The 17829-nt window shown below is 40.2% G+C and overlaps 1 protein-coding gene across 1 annotated transcript in view; it reads left to right on the top strand.

The window, feature by feature from the left end:
- Positions 1-12309, top strand: part of ACP3 (acid phosphatase 3) — a 47854-nt gene extending 35545 nt beyond the window's left edge. The window contains exon 11 of the mRNA XM_058553121.1: positions 9034-12309. Within this exon, the coding sequence (XP_058409104.1) occupies positions 9034-9152 (119 nt within the window). The 3' untranslated portion in view covers positions 9153-12309. The remainder of the gene's footprint in view (positions 1-9033) is intronic.
- The last annotated feature ends 5520 nt before the right edge of the window (positions 12310-17829 follow it).

Raw genomic sequence — 17829 nt, 5'->3', positions numbered from 1 at the left:
CACATCAGAGATGAGAGCCCTGCATGAGTGAAGTTTCTCTTGAAGCTCTGATGGTGAGAGATGTTGAATCTGAACGTGATTTAAGAGAGGAAGTATGAAGACACGTAACAAACTGGAACAAAATTAGAAATATAAGAATGTTCTGCATGCCTCTAAGATCAAAACTTATTGGAATGTTGAAAGTGTGGCCGTGATATCTGTTTTGAGGACAAAAAGAATGTATGAGGCTTGATTCTGGTATCTTCAGAAAACCTAAGCAAACTACAGAAACTGCTCATTATACGAGAAGAAACCATGTTCCAATGATACTCTTGAGTCCTGTAGATGTGCCATGTGGCAGATGCAACACGTCTAGAGAACACCGTGCAACGTTCCATTACAGATAAAGATGAAATGCTTTCTAGAGATGGTTTCTACTGGATGCTAGAGTCTAGAGCAAAGCCGTTCCCTCTCCTTCTTGGTCCTGGGATGACTGACATAAGACATCGATTGATATGTTTACTTGTATTATTTCTTTCCCAAGTAAATATTTGGCCTTGGGGCCATCATCTAATTATTCTTTCTCCTCCATGCATGTAACTTTCCTCCAGCAGTGAGCCAAATGTAAAACAGTGAATAAAGTCATTACTGGGACGTTCAAAAGCATTACTTTTATAATGAATTTTGAAAAATGTATATGTGTTTAATTAGAATAAAATTCCTGAAGGACAGAATTTAGGGGCTCTATTTTTGTTTGGGGGTTTTATTTTAGTGTAACAGGAGGGAAAATATTAATATAAAGTGAAATGATTTGACTGGTGTAAATGAATATTTTACATTGAAGATGTATTTAGTTTGGACTTTACTACTTCAGATGAAGGCTAAGCTGATGGATGGCTCTGCTTCATCTATTTAAAATGGAACTTGCTAAGAAAACACACTCGGGAAATTTCCTATGTAGTATGAAAGTAAAGAGATTCATATTACACAGAATAACAAAGGTTATGTCTTTGGACTTCAAGGTTTGTTATGGGAACAAGAGTTACCTGGATTTGGAAGGACGGAAGCAGTAAGGAATGTCAGGGAAGGCTTCCTGCAGGAGGTGACAACTGCACCATATGAAATCAGTTTGGATGGAGGTTTCTAATGATGTGTTGCAAGATACTAGAAAGGCATTTATCAAATGTCCTAGGGGCTTGAAACTGGACAGCGTAGGGGAGTTTCTCAGCAGAAGATTCAGGATCTTTGTTCCCACGGGTTTCATTCAAGGGGTCAATTCTAATGACATAAAATGTCATCTCCACAAGAGCAAGAATTTTATCTGTTGTGTTCTCTCCTATATCTGTCGTCAGCACCGAAAAGTGCCTGTGCCTGGCATGGATTGGCGCTCAATAAATATTTGCTCAATGAATGTATAAATTAGTCGCTTTCCTCCTTGAACCTACTCTTTTCCGTCTTGATTAGCAGCAAAACCCAGTAACCCACGAGTTATTTTTGACCCCACCCTCTCCTTCATCCTCCACAGCCAATCTCTAACCTCCTCTTATCAAATCTACGTGTAGTATGTTTGCAGAATTCTTTTCCTCAAGACACCAATACCAACAATTCAATATCCAAATAGACTGAAATACAATTAAGCAGAAAAAATGTTAATAAAAAGAAAACTTAGGGATTGGTGTGCTGGAGCCAATTCACATAGATCTCAAGAGTGGAATGTGCGTTTCACTTCCCAACTCTGAGTTCGATGACTGCACCTTGGCAGTTTGAAATTGGTCATGGCATCATGATGGCAATATTTTCACCACAGAAATCAGCATATGCCACAAATCAGTTTTGTTTTGGGGTTTTTGGTTTTTTAGATCCAGTTTACCAGCACACCACTGGTTTAAGTTCATAGAAAACTTAAGAGTCTATAACATGAGGTGGTCTCCAACAAAGTGGATTCAGTATTTGAACTTCTTTAAGGAAAAAAGATTAGATTTGTTCTATATGGTCTCAAAGCGCAATGCTAGGGGCAGCAGGTAACATTTCAGGAACACAGATTGTGTTCAGTGTTGGGAAATTCCTCAGACCAGAAGTGTCCATTGGGCTGGATGACCACTTGCCTTGGCAGAGACACTATAGAGCAGGCTAAAGCACAGAAGGTTGTAGGAGTTGAATGACTCCTTAGTAGGGCCACCAAATTTAGCAAATGAAAGTATAGGATGCTCAGATAAATTTGATAAATAGCTCTAACTGCTGAATTTTTATAATTTATTGAAAAAAGCTGAATTCAGAATATTTAGGGTGTCCTGAGAAAGCCAATACAGGAAGCAGGACAAAACCATTAAATACAGGACATGTCCTGTATATGCAGAATGCCTGGCAACCTTCCTTCTTAGGATATTTCCACCCATGAAATCCTACCCATAATTATAAGCAGTGTTTTCAGCTAGTACTAATAGATCCAATTAATTTCATTCTCATATCAGTTAAATTAACTGGAGCCTTCGCTGGGAAATTCATGATAACTCTAAGTTCCATACTATGTTACTTTTTCCATACTAGTTATTAAAAATAATAAAATTCTTTTTTTAGAAAATGCCTCTTTAATTCCACAATTTTACTAACACAGTCAGACTTTCCTTGCTAGCACTCTCCCAATCCCTACCTCAATCTCCAACTCCAATTATTTCATGGAAGGAGATTTACTGGGGGGAAGTTCCAGTTTTCCCTCATAATCTTTGTAAAGCTGAGAATCTACGGGACATATACACAGGCCCAAGATTCAACGATGAGCTTTTAAAGACAGGATCCATACCTTTTTCCTCCTTGAATCTTCAGCCAGTAGACAATGCCTAGAACCTGGTACCTTCAATCAATATTTGCTAACTGAATAAATGTTCAGTCCCCCATACCTAGCCTGACTTCCACATGGCTGGCCCCAGATGTCAGAAGCCTAGAACTCAGTTGTTCAATCAATAGGGAAGAAATGCTATGAATGAGCCTCAAATGTGACCACACTATAAAGACCCAGTCATTGACTATATATACATGGGTATATACCAACATATCTATGTTATTTGGCCTCTGTTTTCAGCATAGTCTTGTTGGCATTCTTGGCATTCTCTTGTTACCCCATTGCTGTTTAGAACCCTTGTTCAATGATACCCCTTCCAGCATCCCTCCTCCCTCAGACATGTGGCCATCTGATTATAACAGCTTTTTATCATCCTTGTTGCCATTATCATCAGTTTCCCAGGATATGTCTCATCAGCCATTAATGACATTGGGAACTTGCTTTGGTATACACCAACTCACTCTGCACTCTCACTCCTGCCCTCAACCGAGGCAATTCTGACAGTCAATACTGGCCATCCCATACCCTGCCCACCACACCAATAGAAAACCCTAGATCAAATCAACCACACAGTTTCTCCATTCTGATCTGCTGAGTGGAGCTGAAGCCTATTGTCACCATTTCAAACTATAAATGTTGAAATTTCTATTTCAACCTCAACTGGGTCTTTCAACACTGCTTGGTAAATGTATTCACCCTTACTAAACTCTTTTCCTGTTTTCCACAGGAAGGCCTTGTTATTTTCCCCAAACTTCTAATTCCATCTTGGCTTCTTTAATTCTCATGAGATGTCCTGAAAAGAGTAAAAAAAATCCACTGAAAATTCTTTTAAGTTCTCCTGTCACTACCTCAAAATATCTCAGTGACTTTAACCTGCCTTTACTGCTGTCCCTCAGGAAAACATGTTCCTCCTTGAGTAACCTAACTCCTTTCCTCGTGCATATGATCCCACCCCTACAGTCTCCTCAGACCTCGATGAATCTCCTAGTTAGCTTCATTTTCTTCCTCTGCACTGGCTCTTTCCATTCTATGAAAATGCCCAAATCTCCTCCCATCAAAGAGCGCCCTCAAGTGCCTGCACCATCTCATTCTCTTCAATCCCAACTTTCTTGAACTAATAATTTGCATTCTCTGACTGTATTTCCTCATCTCCCTCTCACTCCTGAACTATTCAGTAAAATTATGTTCATCCTTCCTTCATCTCTGTTTTGAAACTTCCCTTTTGAAAGTCACCAGTGCCTAATTCAGTGGCCTCTTTTCCTTTTCCTGTGAAGTGGGCATCACCATCTCCATTTTACAGAGAAGAGAACTGAAGCTCAGAGAATAACATGCCACAGGTGGCAGGATCAGAATTCATGCCTAACACCCTCCAACCCCGTATTTCTACCTTATCATCTTCCCTTGCCATCCCACACTGTCTTATGGACTATTCCCTTAGGAAAATTCCCCAAAATAGGAATAGTGGGTCAAAGTATGTGAATATTTAATAAACAATAGATATTTATTGAGCACCTGTATGTACTCAATATGTGCCTATGTAGCAGATGTTAAGTTTGCTGAGGAAACAGAATCAAGACAAGAAAATTGTCCCCATGTGACTTTTAGACCTTGGCAGGGAGGCGGAGAGGCAGGCAAGGAGGACAGGGAGATAGATAACTGAAGAAGCCCTAACAATTAAGTATGGTGAGTACTATAATGAAGGACATAACAGGTGACTGTAAGAACATACAGCAGTGGTAATTACCTAAGTCTAAGGGGTCAGAGAAGGCTTCTCAAGGGGGGTGATGTTGAAACCAAAACCTGAAGGAGAGAGGGAATTAACCAGGTGAATGGAGGTGAGGAGAGAGGAGAATGTTATAAACCAAAGAGAAGATGGATAAAGACCAAGAGGCTGAAGACATGCACACGGCATTTTAGGAACTGGAAAAAGTGTGTCTGGTGAGAGTGCAAAGAGGCTGGCGAGGCGGGCATAGGTGTCTCGTAGGTCGAGTTGAGTAGTTCTGGTCATTAAAAGGTTTTAGGTAGACGACAGATGACGTGACTGCCTTCCTGTTTCAGAAAGACCTCTTTGCTTCAGTGGGGAGAGTGGATTGGAGAGCAGTGGGGCAGAGAGAACAGTTAGGAGGCTATTGCACTAATCCAAGGACTGGGGTGAGTGAAGGAGAAAAGCAGACATTCAAAGGAGGGCAAGAAGTAGAGTAGACGGACTTGGGGATCAATGGCAAGAGGAAGAGGCTTTTGATACATGTTGCCAAAATAGTTTTCAAAAAAGTAGTACCAACTCACACTGCCTTCAGCAGGTTTCACATGTTCCCATGTAGTGGACGTCTTCAGTCATTACCTGCCCTAGACCTCTTTGCAGTTAGATACAATTGATCATTCTCTCTTTTCTCAGATTCTAGGACATTACACTGTCAAACTCACAAAATCCTTTGCAGTACAAAGGAGCATATAATTTAAAAAATAAGCACCAGAAACAGAGAGAGAGAATCTCTCCCGAGTCTTCTCTTTGTTCTCAGACTCCTTGTTCATACTTTCCACCAAGCCCTAAATGATTGTGTCCCAGGGCCTTGTCCTTGGTTCGCTTACTCCACATTCACCATGAGCCACTATTACCCAGGCCTCCACCTTCTACATCTACAATCCTTACTTCTACATCTACATAGAAAATTCTAGACCTATTTTTCCCAGCTGCTGACTGATCATCTCTATCAGGATAATAAACCACCCGAATCCTACATTTGAAACAAAATTTATTACCTCCTCTACTCCAAACTGATCCTCTTTTAATGTGCTTCCAATCTCAATTCACAGCCTAATCATCTTCTGTTACCCAAGCTAGAACCCATGGGGTGGCCTTGACCACAGCTTCTCCTGTACCTATATCTTTAGTCCATTGCAAAGCCTATCTGTGCTACTTCAGGAGTATCTCTTGAATTCTCTCACCTGCATTCTCAGGGCCACAGTTCCAGTACTGAACGCCCAGTATCTTGTCAAAGGCATTTTAATAGCTCTCAATTAGGCCTACACTACCTCTGCCATCCTATCTTTTTCCAGTTTGGGGTTTTTTTGTTTAAACACAAATTGGGCCAATTCACTTCCAAGAGTAATAATTGCTGATGATTCCCATTTGCCCCGTGGCAAACCAGACCTTCTAAAATCTGGGCCCTAGCCTACATGTCTGATCTCACCCCTCCATAACCTATACTCCAGCCACATGTAACTGCTCGTTATTTCCCGACATACCCTTGTGCAACTCATTCTGTCTCATGGCAAAATCTTATTTGCCTCAAGGCCAGCTCAAATCTTATCATTTTCTCAGAAGACTTTCCAAATTCTTTCTCTTCCAAATAGAATACTTTGTGTTAATTGCAACTTTCTTTCCGTTCCAATGCCATATCTTTTACACCTCTATTTTACTATTTTTCACGTTATCTCATAATTGTCTATCTGGTTGTCTCACTAGATATGGAGCTCCTCAAGAGCAAGGATCATGGAACCCCAGAATGCAACACACAGCTGGCCTGGCACATGGTGTGTGCTCACTGCATGTCTAGAAAGGAAAAAGAGGGAAAGCATGTTCCGTGGGACCACCATGACAACATAGCCAATAAAAATAATTGAAAATAAATTTCCAAATACAGAAAGTCAGCCATGAACATTAATTTTGAGAATCATTAGTCTCTGCCTTCTCCCTTCATTTCCATTTAGTCCTTTCCTTCTTGCCTCAATTCTGTTTAGTTCCCTCCAACTTTACATTAATTCTATCTGCAGTGCTAATGGTACCCGTCCACCAGGATCTAATTTTATTAATATTCATCTTCTCATGATGTTAGGAGCATCCTGACATCGTGAGAAAAGGACTGGACTAAGAGTTGGAAACCTATGAGTTCTAGATCATTAATTCTTTCCACAAATATTGATTGAGCACCTGCTATGTGCCAGGTCCTATTCTAAGTGCTTGGGATACATTCATGAACAAAAAAAGACAAAGGTTCCTGCCTTCATGAAGCTTACATTCTATTAGAGGGAGGGAAGGATGGGAAATAAAAGATAACCATAATAAATAAGTACTTTGGAAGGTGAAGATCACAAGTACCCAGCTGGGGATGGGTGTGGGGACACTCACTTTTAAATAGAAAGCCCTCATTGAGAAGATGAGATTTGAGCAAGGAAGGTGCTGGAGTTACCTGCTGCAGAGACTTGTGAGGAAAGCATCAAGGCAATAACAACAATAGCAAAGGCAGTGAGGGGGAGGGTGCCTGGCCTGTTTGAGGAACAGCAATAAGGCCTGTGTGGCCAAAAGAGAGTAATTTAAGGGAGAGCGGTAGAAGAGGAAATCCAAAAAGTTAATGAGGCCAGATGATAGAGAACCTCATAAACTGTTATCATCAGGACTTCGGCTTTTATTCTGAGTGAGATGAGCATTCATTGCAGACTTTGTTTTCAGTAGAGAAGTGGCATAATTGGACTTGAAGTCATTTGGCTGCTGTCTTGAAAATAGATTGTAGAGGAGAAAGGATAGGAGCTAAGAAACAAGTCAGGAGGGCATTGGAGTAATCCTGGCAAAAGATGATGGTCGTTCAAAGCAGGGTGATGGCAGAGCAGGGGAGAAATCATTGGTTTCTGGATATAGTTTTTGGTAGAGCCAACAGGATTTCCTGACAGATTGGGTATAGAATGTGAGAGAAAGAAAGGAGCTAAGGAAGACTCCAAGAGTTTTGGGCTGAGCCATTAGAAAAGGGAAGTTTCTATCAACTGAGGTAGGGGAAGCTTCAGGAAAAAAAGATTTGGTGGAGGAAGGGGAGCTGGGGATTCGGAGTTCAGTTCTGGACTTGTTGAGATTGAAATGCCTATTAGATGTCCAAGGGAATATGTCAAGTACACCGTTGAATATGAGTCTTGGGGAAATTTGGGGAAGATTCAAATTTGGAAGTCATTAGTGAATAGACGGTTTTTAAAATCAAGAGATTGGTGAGATCTCGTGTATTCCAACCCAAATACAATTTGGCTGAATTTTAGCCAAATTATCTTATCTCTCCACTTCTCATTTTTCTCATCTCTACAATGATAAGGTTAGGCTAAATAAGTGATTTTCAGCTGTGTTCCATGGAGTATTAGGGTTCTGTAGACAGAGCTGTCAGGATCAGAGAGATGTTTGCTCTCTCATTGCCTAAGCCAACAAGCAATCCCATATTTTTACAATGAAAATCAAACATACATTTAGAGATGGTACAGATATTTATGATGTATATACCATAGTGGACTAGGAAGTTGAGAGTGAGGGGTAACTTTTCAGATGAAACAATGAATAGCATCTCATAAAAAACGACCTCATGTATCTGCTTCATGACTGGTCAGCTATCAAAGGGATATGTATAAATAAAGTTACAGGTTAGCAATAATACAGTTATCCTAAAAATGCTTTCCATAGTCAACATGTGCTCAAGGTTTCCTCTTTAAAAGATATTTACCGAAAATCGAATTCAAAGACTAAAAGATGATATTCCATTTCTTTTAGACCCAATTAATGATTGCAGTTGAGTATTCAGAATTTCCTTTGACCCTGAGATTATGAACAATTGATCATTTTAACTGTAGAAAAATGCATGAAGTTAATGCTGGAAGAAGACCTTAGAAATACTTCAGTCAATTACCCTCTCTTTATAGTGGAGGAGTTGAGGCCCAAAGTTCAAAGGTCTTGCTGGAACTAGAATCTAGGTCATCTCCTGACCCCTAGTCCAGTGGTTTTTTCACCACACTATGCTGACTTCAAGGCTGCTTCAGAAATGCCACTGAAATTTTTTTTTTTTTTTTTTTTTTGTGAGGGAGATCAGCCCTGAGCTACCATCCATGCTAATCCTCCTCTTTTTGCTGAGGAAAACCGGCTCTGAGCTAACATCTATTGCCAATCCTCCTCCTTTATTTTTCCCCAAAGCCCCAGTAGATAGTTGTATGTCATAGCTGCACATCCTTCTAGTTGCTGTATGTGGGACGCGGCCTCAGCATGGCTGGAGAAGCAGTGTGTCGGTGAACGCCTGGGATCCAAACCCAGGCCGCCAGCAGCGGAGCACGCACCCTTAACCGCTAAGCCACGGGGCCGGCCCAAATGCCACTGAAATTTATAATCAAGGCAGAAATCAACACTGAGATGTGATTTTCCTATTTTCCTAATCCATTAATTTTACGTTAATGCTCTTCGTATTTTCCTACAGTTCTCAGGACCATCCTTGCTGTTGCCTTTTGCCTGGTGTCTGGTGTCCTACTGGTGCTGCTGTTTACCCTCATCCGCCACGGGCCCTGCTGGCAGAGAGAGTCCTATCGGAACATCTGAACAGACGGCTGAATAAAGGCAGACAAGCCAGGCCAACTTCCTGTGATGCGGCATCTCTCAGTGATGCAGCATTCAAAGGACAGGCTTTCACCACATGGGCATCACTCTGCCCACACCTTTCCTTTTGAGCCTGCCTAGAGCAGAGACTGAGCTCACAGTGACCCGGGGACAGCTGCTGGACTGACTGATGAATGGACACGTAGGTTACTTAGTTAGGTCTCCTCCCCATTGAACTCATCGTAGTGTGGGCTTCTCATTTGGATAGAAAGAGGCTCTTCTGTAAAGGATAGTTGTATTCTCTGGCACAGATGTCCAGAGAGAAATAAGAAGTCAGCCTTTTACCTGCAAAGAGCAAACGGTTACAAGGTGTGACAAAGACATAAATTAAAGAAGACTGGATAATGGGGAAAATTAGACTAGAAGTAGTATTATATAGGATGATTCTTAAGAAATAAGACCCAATCAGAAAGTATAAATAAACCTTTTATTTAGCTTATGTTAAGTAGTTTTCCTACAAACATTCACACACTCCTGCAAAGAAACGCCTACCCAGTGGTTGATAGCTAACATATTTCTGTATGTGTGTGTACATAACATACACATATATATATTAAAAATGCCTTAGGAAGAGGTATTTAGTTCTCAGAAACTGTAATATCAACTACTCTAGTTGCAGTTCAGGTCATTTTCCCCAGAATTTCTGTAATGGAATAACTAGCAAATCCTTGTAGCCATGGTTCTTTTTTTTACCTCCACTATCAGAGCTGGATATTTTTACAGTTCTAATTTCCTTATTTAACTTTAAAAGTAAGCGATTTTACTTTGATAAGGGTTATTCATGGCCATGATGAAATGGTAATGTATTTTAATTGCTTGAAATAGATCCGAATTTCTCAAGTAGAGAAGTAGAAAGAAAAGTGGACTGAAGGATGATGACCCATTGCTTCAGCTCTATGCTGGCTTTAGGCCAATGACTTGGAACAAGTTCTTTTCAATCTTGAATCTTGGCTTCATAATCTAAAAATGAAGAGTCTGGACTAGATGAACACAGAAGTCACATCTAGTTCTCATGTTCTGTGAACAACTTTTTTTTCATTTTATGCTCTGGATTGGTCATTGTCCAAGCAAGCACTTTCATGAATCGTAGCATTGTAGTAAGCCTGAAATTTATCCTAAACAACTATCTTCTGTGCTGAGTCTCCAACCATGCATTTGGTGGGAAATTCAGTCTCATTCATTGGTAGGATTCTTCACCTCCTCAGGTTCTACTAAAGGTCCCAGAGTATACCTGGCGGGAGGAGTCAGATAAGAGTCCTCTAGCCTCTGTCCACACTGGTGTCCAATAAGCTCACTGGCCATGCCAACATGGTCTTCTGAAGGTAGGCAGAGAACATCTGTGCCATGACTCCCAAGGCGACACACTTGGAGTTCACCAGGCCGGCATTGTCCAGTCTTCTACCTGGGATCTTTGCCCAGCACAGAAAGCCCCCACCCAGAACCCCACCCCATCTCTCAGTCTCAGGAATCTTCCTCTCCCCTTGTATCCCACAGCTTCCACCTTTAAACTCCAAGCGCTTACCTCTATCACCCTCACTCTCTACCAATTCTCACTGAGCCAAGGCTACTGCAGACAAAAACTTGAGAAGGATTTGTCTTCTCTTGCCTGGCAACTGCTGCTTCCTGCTGCAACACAAGAAGCATGTAGGCAAAGAAATGCAAGATCTGGCTACATTCTTGGCTTGGGAAAGGGGAAAATATCCATAGCAGCAAGAACAAAGGACAAATTTATGTCTCCATAAAGTAGACAGCCATACAGTAATGAAGCCACAATATCTTATGCTAATAAGTGATGAGACTTTAAAGTGGAAGTACAAACAGGACCACAAGTCATGGATTGTCTCACTCATTCAACAAACATTGATGGAGGACCTAGTATTTGCTAATCACTGGCCAAGATGCTAAACTGTCCATCCCTAATGTGATTAGTAAGGTGTTGGCCCCAACAACAACCTTATATGGGATTGGTAGAATGTAAAAGTAAAAGCTTTCACAACCTTTTCCTCATATCATCTTTTAATACTGTCGGTGGCTAAAAGGATCTCTACTTTCTATTGGTTCTGAGGAGTTTTTTAACATCCCCCATTTCTCTTCCTTCTACCATCTCTTGATTATTTTGAAGAAAGCTCTCACTCTCAACTTAGTTGTTTCTTTTACCTTCCACAGAGCTACTCTGTTGATAAATACTGTAATTGTTTTTCATACTTCATGGGAGAATGAAAAATCACAAGTGACAAATGATCTATAGTGATAAAGCAGAGAGCACAAATGTCCTGAACATTTCTCAGGAAATAAGCTAATCTTCCAACTTCAGCAGGAAAGTATGCAGATTCTCTCTACTGATAAAAGTGCCTTTTTCAGATGGGTAAGAGAAGACCAGTCTAGTTGACATGTTGATAAACATTGTTTGAAAGACAATCGCTAGGGTTGAGACAACCTCTGCTCTGAAATGTATTCCCCACATTCAAACCAGTATAGAGGCCTTTGAACAGGATCAGAATAATGCAGTAATTACACATCAATGTAGGGAAATTCCTTAACATAAAAAATATCAGCAATGTATATGTAGAAAGGTTCTAAGGAAGAGTTGTAGGTACAATATTCCTAGCTAGAATGGCATTGCGTAAAGAAAGTCTTAGGAAAATACGATTATAAAAAGAAATTATTTATGGCATTAGAGGCAAACATTTTACTGGAAGTCATTCAAATGACAAACCTTTTTTACATTAGAACTGGTGTTTTTTCTCCCTGAATTCAGTCAGGTTCCCTATTCTCCCAACTTCCTGTTCTCTTTCTGTCTTGTTCTAATATTGTTAGCATTGCTTCTTTCTTCATAGCCAGGGGGATTTCTTGGTAAGTGAAAGCCAAAAGGTTAGTTCTCTCTTTCAAAACTCCCTTTATAGAAACCCCATTTGAGCAATAATGGATGTGTGCTACATTTTGGTGCTTTAGACCAGGGCTGTCTAATAGAAATATAGTGTGAGCCACAAACAAAAGCCGCATACAGGATTTTAAGTTTTCTGATAGCTACATTTTAAAAGGGTAAAAATAAAGACTGAGGGCCGGCCTAGTGGCTTAGCGGTTAAGTGCGTGCGCTCCACTGCTGGCGGCCCGGGTTCGGATGCCGGGCCACACTGACGTACCACTTCTCCGGCCATGCTGAGGCCGTGTCCCACATACAGCAACTAGAAGGATGTGCAGCTATGACATACAACTATCTACTGGGGCTTTGGGGGAAAAAATAAATAAATAAATAAAATTAAAAAAATAAAGACTGAAATTAATTCTAATAATAAAATTGATTTAACCCAGGACATCCAAAATATCACTTCAACACATAATTATTTTAAAAATTATTAATAAGCTATTTTATTTTACAGCTTTTTTCATACTAAATATTTGAAATCTGTTGTGCATTTTACTCTCACAGCACATCTCAATTTGGACTAGGCCCATGTCAGGTCTCAATAGCCATATGTGGCTACTAGCTAACATATTGGACAATTCCACTTTAAACCATTAGATGACAACCTTTTTGAAGCAGCGAGAATGTATTCTTTGTTATAATTTGTAAAATCTGCTTTCAGTTTATTGTGAAGAAATAAAAGTTATCTTTTTTACGTCTACATCTTATTATTTTTCCATGTGTGTTGAGTTAATAAAGGTTTTTCTGAAGTGATTTCTTTGTAAACCTGTTTCAACAGTAGCAGCCTATACTTTTTCCAGAACTACCCTAAACTAAATGGACATGTTCCTCTTCTTATTAAATGTCTTAAGAAGAAATCCGACAACATGCTTAAAAAATAAGTACTGCTAGATTTTGGGAGGAAGTTAGCTTTTAAAAGTTTTATTAAATTTTTTATTACAAGTAATTGTATTCAAACAAAAATAAATGTAGATAATACAGAAGAGTGGAAAATACAAAGTTGAAGGTCTTCCTACCCACTTCTAACCATCAGAGGCAATGCTGTCAACAGTATCTGGTTTTAGTTCTAGTGATTAGCATGAATTTTATGAACTATACTTATACCTTTATTTTCTGAAATTCTCACATCTTTCACTGCTCTTATAACCCATGGCGTCCTCTTTCTTGTATTCTTTTTTTCATTTTCTTGAAGTAATTTTTTTTAAGGATACATGAGTACTAAACTTTCTGATTCTAACATGTCTATATTTTAATATGTCTATATTTTACCCTTTTACTTACATGTCAGTTGGCTAGGTATAAATTTTCAGGTTGAAAATCATTTTCTCCCAGAATGTGAGTGCAGTATTCTGTTGTCTTCTAGCATATAGACTGCTGATAAGAAGTCTGATATCAGTCTGATTCTCATGCCAATGTAAGTAATCTAGTGTCATTTGTTTTATTTTATTTTATTGATTAATTCATTTATTTATTTATTGCTGAATCTTTTAAAGTATTCTTTTTATTCTTGAAGATCTGAAATTTCACTAGGATATATTTAGGCGTGGTTATTTGTTTTTCTGTCTAATTCTGTATGGCTTACATGTATCTTTGACTCAAGGAAATTGTGTTCTGGAACTTGAATTTCCTGGATCTATCCTCCATGCCTCAACTTTTCTCTTATATTTTCTACCTTTTTATCTTATTTCTCTACATTCTGGAAAGTTTCATTTTCCAGAATACCAACTTGGTCTTCAGCAAGTCTATTATTCTTTTTTATTTCCAATAATTCTTTCCTGTTCATTGATTGTTCCTTTTTCATAGTGGCCTCTTCTTATTTTATGAATGCAATCTATTCTTGAATATCTTTAAGAACACTACTTAGAATTTTTTCAAGTTCTCCTAAAGTATCTCTGATTTCTCTAGGCTCAGTTGTTTGAATTTATTAATCTTTAACCCTCTCTTTCATGCTTTGGGTTTTTCTCAAATTCTTGTGAATTGTAATCTACAAATGAAAAACTTTGTGGATTAGTAAAGATGACTGGCCCTGATTTCCTTTTTAGTCATCTATACCTGTTTCCCCAACAAACTTCTTCTTGAATAACTGCTTTAAAATTCTCTTTTGCTAACTGCAACATCTTGGTTATCTCAGGATCAGTCTTAATTGATTGTGTTTTCTCCTAAGTACTGGTTGTGTTTTCCTGTTTCTTTGTATATAGAGTAATTTTGGATTGTGTCTTGGGCATTGTAAATATGTTGTCGAGACTTTGGATTTATTATGTTGCTCTGGAAAGTTTGGGGGTTTTTTAAAGCAGTCAGTTAAATTGGTTCAACTCAAACTGCTAAGTGTCTTCCCTGCAAGCGACAGCAGCTCAAATCTCAGTTCAGTTCTTTTAGCCTGAGTTAAGCCGTTTGGAGTCTTCTCTATGTGTGGTTGGTTCAAGATGTGTGGGTCAGCCACAGGATTTGGGCAGTTTGCTTATAGAGCTTGGGATTTCCTCTCTCTACTTTCAATTTTTGGGGATTTCCGTCCCACTTTTAAGAGGCTATGGATGCTCCCAAACTCCGTCCTCTGGTACTTCAAGCCATGGATTTTTTTTTTCCTGCATTTTAACCACCTCATCACCACCCTCTGCCCCTGCATGGCACAGACCTGAGCCTGCTCTCAGGCTAGAGGTCATAAAAAATAAAACTCACCTAGTGCTATTCCCTTTTTTCCAAATGCTGATTCCCCTCCAGTATCTGCCTGCTTTTGATTGCTCCCAAGTACCTTTAATGAGTTGTATTTTACACTTTGCCCAGAGTTTATAGTTGTTATCTGTGGAAATTAGTCTGATAGGAGGTACATAACCGTTATCAAGTGGATGGTCTCACTTGAATGGGAAGGGCTGATTTGAGGTTCTGTATAAGAGTAGGAGTTAAGCATCAAGTGCCCAGTAGTGTTTGTGGGCAGGGAAGTGGTAAGTCAGCTAGGGACGTATCGAAAAATGAAAGGACTTTACTCTTGACTGGGGTGAGTGTTTCTGTGTATATATACCTCCTGGGTGGAGTGACCTTAACTTTTAAAAATCTTCCCTCCATGTCCATAACGTAAGTCCTGAATTACCTCAACATCTGCTCTGTTTCTCCTTCAGGGCACAGCAGCCACACTAGGGGTCCTCCCAACAGAGCACCCTCTTTCCGCAGAGAGCACTCCTCCAGATTTTACCTTGGAGGCAGCCACTCAGTATATATGGAGGAAGGAGTGGGATGAGCAGCTGATAGGGAATGCATTCTTTAATTAGTTGCCCTGACAAGTACTCCATGGCTCCCTGATGCTCTGTATGACGAGCCAAGCTCCAACCTTCTCTGTGGCTCCCTCAGAAAAAACCATGTTCATCTCTGGTGGTCTGACTGCAATTTCCCTGTTTTGACTTATTCATCAGTTTCATCACATCTGCTTATCATTGAAGAATTTCTTGAATTATCTGACCTACTGATGTCACTCTCTCTGTCACTGTTGTGATTTCATTCTTGTGTGTGTGTGTGTGTGTGTGTGTGTGTGTGAGGAAGATCAGCCCTGAGCTAACATCTGTTGCCAATCCTCCTCTTTTTGCTGAGGAAGATTGGCATCTTCCTCTACTTTATATGGGATGCTGCCACAGCATGGCTTGATGAGCGGTGTGTAGGTCTGTGCCCAGGATTTGAACCTGTGAACCCCAGGCTGCCAAAGCAGAGCATGTGAACTTAACCACTACACCACCGGGCTGGCCCAGATTTCATACTTATTTTTCACCTCTTTTTTATTATTTCAGTAAAGAAATAATTGGGAGAAAGGGAAGTTAGGTGCAATAAGTCTTTTTTCCCTAAACAGGAAACTCTGAGTTTGTTTTTCTAGCAAACGGGTGTATAATTGTGTCTAAAAGTTAAGAAAGATAGTCAAGCCATTCAGTGAAGGGGAAAAAAACCACACAGACATAACACTATGTACACAATTTAATTTAATCTCACAAACATATGTTAAGTGCCTGCTCTCAGCTTGAAGTAGGGGCCCTAGTTTCCATCATTTTTTTTTTAATAATTTTATTTATTTTTCCCCCCCCAAAGCCCCAGTAGATAGTTGTATGTCATAGCTGCACATCCTTCTAGTTGCTGTATGTGGGACACGGCCTCAGCACGGCCGGAGAAGCGGTGCGTTGGTGCGCGCCCGGGATCCGAACCCTGGCCGCCAGCAGCAGAGTGGGTGCACTTAACCGCTAAGCCACGGGGCCGGCCCCTCCATCATATTTTTTAAAGAAAATCTTAGCTCAAGAAGAGATTAAGTACAATTGTGCCATTATTTGACATGAGGAGTCCAGTACTAATTACTTATAGACCCTGCCTTTATAGCGCTCACAGCTAAATAATTTAACTGAGTTTTTCTTTTTCTTTCTTTTTTTTTTTCCCCGGTGAGGAAGATTATCTCTGAGCTAACATCTGTTGCCAATCTTCCTCTTTTTGCTCAGGAAGATTGGCCCTGGGCTAACATCCCTGCCCATCTTCCTCTACTTTATATGTGGGATACCTGCCACAGCATGGCTTGATAAGCGGTGCCTAGGCCTGAGCCCGGGATCTGAATCTGCGAACCCCGGGCTGCCAAAGCGGAGTGCGCAAACTTAACCACTGTCCTACTGGGCCAGCCCGGTGAGTTTTTCATTTTTCACTAGCTTTTATTATTTTCCTTCAGAGTGCCTCAAGGATTTGGCCCTTCCTCTCTATAGTCACCACAAAATTTTGCCCTTCAGCTCCACATTTATGGTTTTAAACCACATGGTCACGCCTCCATCCAGTTAATTTTGCACGATATTCTTAAGACGCATTTCTGGCCCTTGTTCAAGAATATACATTGAGCTGATTCAAATTAGTTCCTCTATAAAAACCTGTTGATCAACCCAACCAATATTACTGTTGGTGCTAACCATACCAGCTTTTGATCAACTGCAAGCTGGAAGGGTTTCATGAAGCCCCACTTCAAGTTCGTTAGTTATAGAGACTCTACCAAAAGTATAACTAAGCCAGCAGTTCTCAAACTTCAGTGTGCATAGAATCTCCTAGGATGCTTGCTAAAGATTCAGATTTCCAGGTCTCAATTCCAGAAATTCTGATTCAGTAAGCCTAGGAATCCGCCTTTTTAACACGTGATTCTGCTGTAGGCAGTTGCTGACGTTATTTTGAGAAACCCTGTTCTAAACTATGCAATAACCCTTAGGGTGAACAGAATGCTCACCTGCTGCTTCAGGTTTATCTACTTCATCAAGATCTGTGAAGTAACTCAGAGGTCTAAAACCGCCTTGGGCCAGCCTGGAGGTGTAGTGGTTAAGTGCGCACCCTCCGCTTTAGAGGCCCGGGGTTCGCAGGTTTAGATCTCGGGTGCACACCAATGCACTGCTTGTCAAGCCATGCTGTGGCAGCATCCCATATAAAGCAGAGGAAGATGAGCACAGATGTTAGCCCAGAGCCAATCTTCCTCGGCAAAAAGAGGAAGATTGGCAATGGATGTTAGCTCAGGGCTAATCTTCCTCACACATACACACAAAAAAACATAAATCACACACACACAAAGAAAAACATAAAACTGCCTTAAGTAGACACTGAAGATGTATTTTCAAAAAAAGAATCATAGAAGTTGGAAATGAGCTTACATTTTGAAATGTAGTTTTAATAAGTCTCACCTGAAGAATAGAGGCAATTAAAGAA

Source organism: Diceros bicornis, chromosome 2, assembly GCF_020826845.1.
Source record: "Diceros bicornis minor isolate mBicDic1 chromosome 2, mDicBic1.mat.cur, whole genome shotgun sequence".
Taxonomy (NCBI): Eukaryota; Metazoa; Chordata; class Mammalia; order Perissodactyla; family Rhinocerotidae; genus Diceros; species Diceros bicornis.
The sequence above is the reverse complement of the archived record's forward strand: the minus strand, read 5'-3'. Positions and strand labels throughout refer to the sequence as shown.